The sequence below is a fragment of the Carlito syrichta genome, unplaced genomic scaffold (assembly GCF_000164805.1).
Source record: "Carlito syrichta isolate Samal-C Ts95f unplaced genomic scaffold, Tarsius_syrichta-2.0.1 Scaffold301897, whole genome shotgun sequence".
In the NCBI taxonomy this organism is placed as follows: domain Eukaryota; kingdom Metazoa; phylum Chordata; class Mammalia; order Primates; family Tarsiidae; genus Carlito; species Carlito syrichta.
In genome coordinates this window covers 480817-485728 of record NW_007245993.1, presented here as the reverse complement: position 1 = coordinate 485728, position 4912 = coordinate 480817, and the positions used below count along the sequence as shown (strand labels likewise).

General features: G+C 46.7%; 1 protein-coding gene across 1 annotated transcript; it reads left to right on the top strand.

The window, feature by feature from the left end:
- The first annotated feature begins 228 nt into the window (after positions 1-228).
- MAP1LC3C (microtubule associated protein 1 light chain 3 gamma) lies at positions 229-3870 on the top strand. Its single transcript, XM_008055631.1, has 4 exons — positions 229-362; positions 467-522; positions 664-770; positions 3429-3870. The coding sequence occupies exons 1-4, from the start codon at positions 305-307 to the stop codon at positions 3745-3747; spliced, it is 540 nt and encodes a 179-aa protein (XP_008053822.1). The 5' UTR covers positions 229-304; the 3' UTR covers positions 3748-3870.
- Positions 3871-4912: the final 1042 nt, after the last annotated feature.

Sequence of the window (4912 nt, the reverse complement as noted above, 5' to 3'; positions counted from 1 at the left end):
TATTAGGAACCCTAATTCCTTTAGCAAAGAAACATCTTGAACCGGTCATGAACAAAGTGGCTTTCTCTGACCAACAGGCAGGTGGTTATTCCATTTCAACCCTCAGAGCTGACCTCCTGCTGCCCAGGGAGGGGGAGTGGGGAAGAGGGAGGGTCAGGAGAGGCCTGATGTCACACAGCCCTACATAAGGGCCTCCTTTGGGCTCCTGCAGGCAGTTTGGAAGCAGCTGGAGGAATGAGTTAGGTCCTGGTTGTGGGATTTTTTTTCTTTTTTAAGTCAGACACGGACACAGCTGTTGAGTGAAATGCCGCCTCCACAGAAAATCCCAAGCCTCAGACCTTTCAAGCAGAGGAAGAGCTTAGGTAAAGTTCTTGGGGGTAGTTTTCCGCGTTACTAGAGAAACAGAGGAGAGGATATAGGCTTCTCTTACTGACTGTTTATTCTTTTGTTCCTGAAATATTCACAGCAACCAGACAGGAGGAAGTTGCTGGAATCCGGGCAAAGTTCCCAAACAAGATTCCGGTAAGACCCCATTATACTTCCTTAGAGGGGGCCTGTGATCTTGTTCTTTGAAAAAACAAAGACCAGCCAACAATTTCCCTCTCCTTATTCCAAGTTCCTAAGACACAGAGTCACATTCTTAAGGGTTGAAACTCTTGGCAGGTGATAGTGGAGCGCTACCCCAGAGAGAAGTTCCTGCCCCTGCTGGACAAAACCAAGTTCTTGGTCCCGCAGGAGCTGACCATGACCCAGTTCCTCAGCATCATCCGGTAGGTGACACAGTGTGTGTGTGTGTGTGTGTGTGTGTGTGTGTGTGTGTGTATCTAGGTTTTTTCTATTTTTTTTAATGGCTGTTTTGTTTGGGGGTTAGAAGTATTTCAAAGGAAAAGAGGGAAGATGTGTGTTTGTGTGTGTGTGTGTGTATGTGTGTGTGTGTGTGTATGTGTGTATCTAGGTTTTTTAAAATTTTCTTTACGGCTATTCTGTTTTGGCGTTAGAAGTATTTCAAGGGAAAAGAGGGAAGGTGTGTGTGTGTGTGTGTGTGTGTCTGTGTGTGTCTGTCTCATCTTTTAGATTCTGCAGTGCACTGAAAAAGGTGCTCTTAGAATTACTCTATTTTAAACAGGTGAGGAGAACCCCTCAGGCAACAAATTAAGAGAGTAACAGCTGCCAGCATTTCTAAGAATTTCCAAAGTAGTCTTGGCTCTGAAACCAGTCCAGAAGATCCTTTCTTTCAGATACTGTCTGAAGCCTCGTCTGCATGTCCCCAGCAGAGAAAAGTACCTTTTCCAAGTGTGTGTGTGCCTGGGGGTGGGGAGCTCTTCAAAAAGCAATTGCTTTCTGCTCTAAACACTGAGAGGAGGGATAAGGAAGGTGTCCCCAAAACATGCTCCTCTCTTGGGTTAAGGCAGAGGCACAGCAAAGAAAAGGTAGCTTTTTTCTTTTTTTTGAGTTGGAGTCTCACTCTGTTGCCCAGGTTGGAGTGCAGCGGCATGCTCATGGCCACCACAGCCTCAACCTGCTGGGCTTGGCCGATCCTTCTGCCTCATCCTTCCAAGCAGCTGGAACTACAGATACACATCACCACGCCTGGCTAGTTTTTGTGATTTATTGTAGAGATGAAGTCTCACCAAGTTTCCCAGGCTGGTCTCAAACCCCCGGGCTCACAAAGTGCTGAGATTACAGGCTGAGTCACAGTGCCCAGCAAAGGTAGTTATTTTTAAATCTTAAGAAGGTTAGGAGGTGTCACCTGTCAAATGGATTCAATTAAAAAATGATCTGGTTGTAAAGTAAATTGATCTGAAGGGTAAGTCCTCACAGGGTTAAAAGGAATGGTAGAAAACTATGCAACTAACCATTGCAGTCTGTTTCTTTGAAAATTTGCTATGAATGAATGTCTTTTTGTTTTGTTTTAATGAGTTATTTAAGAGCATTCTGGGCCAGGTGGCTCACACCTGTAATCCCAGTACTTTGGGAAGCAGAGGCGAGAGGATTGCCTGAGTACAGAGATACGAGACCAGCCTGGGCAACTTATCGAGACCTCATCTCTACAGTAAATAAAAAAATTAGTGAGGTGTGGCGACATGAGCCTGTGGTTCCAGCTACTTGGAAGGCTAAGGCACAAGGATCACCTGAGCCCAGCAGGTTGAGGCTGCGGTAGCTGTGAGTTTGTCAGTGCACTCCAGCCTGGGCAACAGAGTGACACCCCTACTGGGAAAAAAAAAAAAAGCATTCTGATTTCCTCGCCTCAGGACAGTATATATGTGAAGGTTAGTCCAGTATGAATGGGAGGTGTCTAGGAAAGAGGGAAAGTCAGGAGCAGACCTCAATGTGTTGGTCTCTCATGAAGACGTCCCTCCCCCACCCCTGCCCAAAGAAAAATCCTTTGAGTTGTGAGAGCCATTCTTGTTTTCCTTCCAAGTCAGGGCCCTCCACCCCTGACCTGCACCCCTATCCCAACATTTGGTACTTCTCAAAGTTTATTGAGCACCAAATATGTTGTGGATATTTTCTGGACTCTGCGATCCAACCAGGAAGAGAATAGACAAGAGTCACTACCCACAGCCTTCGCCCTCATGGGGTAATCCATTGCTCATCATAAGACAGCTGGCAAAACACAAGGGCTGGAGGTACAGGCTCTGGGGACAGGAGTCTTCCTTCCCAGATGGTGGCAATACTCCCATCCCCAGCTCCACCTGTCGCCATTGCAGAAAGGTTCTCTTTTACCCCTTGTGACCCTGTGCAATTGTCAGGGTTATAACCTTTGAGGTTACTCTGGGAGGGGTTTTCGAAGTGTAAGATGAATTGGGTTCTGGCCATTCCCCGTCTCCCACTGCTGCGTGGACTTAGCCCACCTGAAGATCAAAACTCTGTGGCTGGTGTGGTGGTCTGTGCCTGTTTCACCCATTTTAGCACATGGAAGTGTGCTTAAAGTGAGACTAAGCTATCACCTGGCACCCACACTGTCATGCTGCCAACCACTTCAGGATGAATCCAGACTTACATTACCCTTGACAATGAAAGCATGTGCAACTGAACTTTGTTGCTCTCCTTCTACTTGATGTGGGGGTAGAAATCCCATGGGGAGGGAAGGGCGCCTTTCAAGGCTGTAGATCCCTTCCAAATGTCATCCCAAGGGTGTTTAACAGTGAGATGCTAGAGACCATCCATCGCTTCTGTGCCTCTGGGGAAATACTTTTAATCTCATAACAAACAGAAGCTTATTTGCTTCATGTTTTTGTGTTGGCATGTCTCCTAGAACAATGAGATGGCCTCACCCACTTTTTCCCAGCTGGGAGAGACCCTGTGTTTCCTAAATCCCCAGGGAAGGAATAGGGAGCTGTTTCGTCTTCTTGAGCGTCAGGATCCTACAGATTCCTGGGCTGCCTTCCTTGTCAACTTTCTCACCATCCTTCCTCTCATCCCAGTAGCCGCATGGTCCTGGGAGCTACTGATGCCTTTTACTTGCTGGTGAACAACAAGAGCCTGGCCAGCATGAGTGTGACCATGGCAGAGATCTACAGAGACTACAAGGATGAAGATGGCTTCGTGTACATGACCTACGCTTCCCAGGAGATGTTTGGGTGCCTGGGGTTGACAGCCTCCAGGGAGGGAGGCGGCCTCGAGGACAGATCTTACAATCCTCACTGGCCCATGTCAGGAAGAACTTGTCCTCCGACTGATCCATCAGACGCTGGTGGAAGGGACTGGTTTTATCCTGTGTGTACGCTGGGGGACTCTGGTTAGCAGAAATGCCTGGGGTGATCGGCTCCAACCAGAGACAGCAAAGTGGTGACCCTTCCTGGTATGCTTTCTTTGTGCTTCATGTTCTTGGGGTCTCTCTAAGAAAAACCTGGGCTGCTATTGGAAGTTTTACAAATAGTAACTCTCTTCTGCATAAGAAATGGTTAGTTTAGGTGATGGTTTTATGTGATGAGCTGAAGATCATATTTTAAGCCTCTTCTGTGATGCAGATCCTTGAGGAGTTGATTTTTACCTCCTGCATGTGGTCAGAGGTCTCAGATCTGGCTTGGTTGTAGAGAACCCCCTGGCCTGTAGACGGGTCTTTGTGGCACCATCCGGTGAGGGAGGCTTATCTGTATTATAAGGAGAGATGATCCTATTTCCTTAGCATTCACTCTACTTGGTTATTTCCTGCTACTCCTTTTCTGTCTGTGCCATGTGTATTTATGCCAAAGTTGTAACTTCTCAATATAAAGTCATTCAAACCATTTGTGTGTTTACTATGTGACAAGAAAGCTTTATTCTAAAAGAAATATGATGTGTTTATTTCATTCTCTTTATTTTTTATTTTTATTTTTTTTTGAGTCAGAGTCTCACTCTGTCGCCCAGGCTGGAGTGCAGCAGCACACTCATGGCCACTGCAGCCTCGACCTGCTGGGCTCCAGCGCTCCTTCTGCTTTAGCCATCCAAGAAGCTGGAACTACAGGCATGCGCCACCACACCCAACTAATTTTTTGATTTATTGTAGAGACAAGGTCTCACCAAGTTGCCCAGGGTGGCCTTGAATCTGTAGACTCAGGTAGTCCTCTCATCTCCGCCTCCCAAAGTCCTGGGATTACAGGTGTGAGCCACCGTGCTGGCTCTTTATTTATTTTATCACAACTATTGCTTCCACCATTTTATGGATAAGGAAAGTGAGACCCAGAAAGACCAAGAGCATTTTCCAGTTTCACACAACACGGTCTACCAGGTCAGGGAGTCTGGCTTCAGAAGTTATGTTCCTATTCCTCTGTTGACTCCCTACCTATGATGCAGTTACTCCACTCAATAAGTATCTTCTGGACCCCTGAGCTACAGTTGTGAAACTAACATAACCCATGGGGAGACTGATATAAACTAGGGTATGCAGTGGAGCTCCATGAATGCAATAACAGTGGGGTGTTTCATT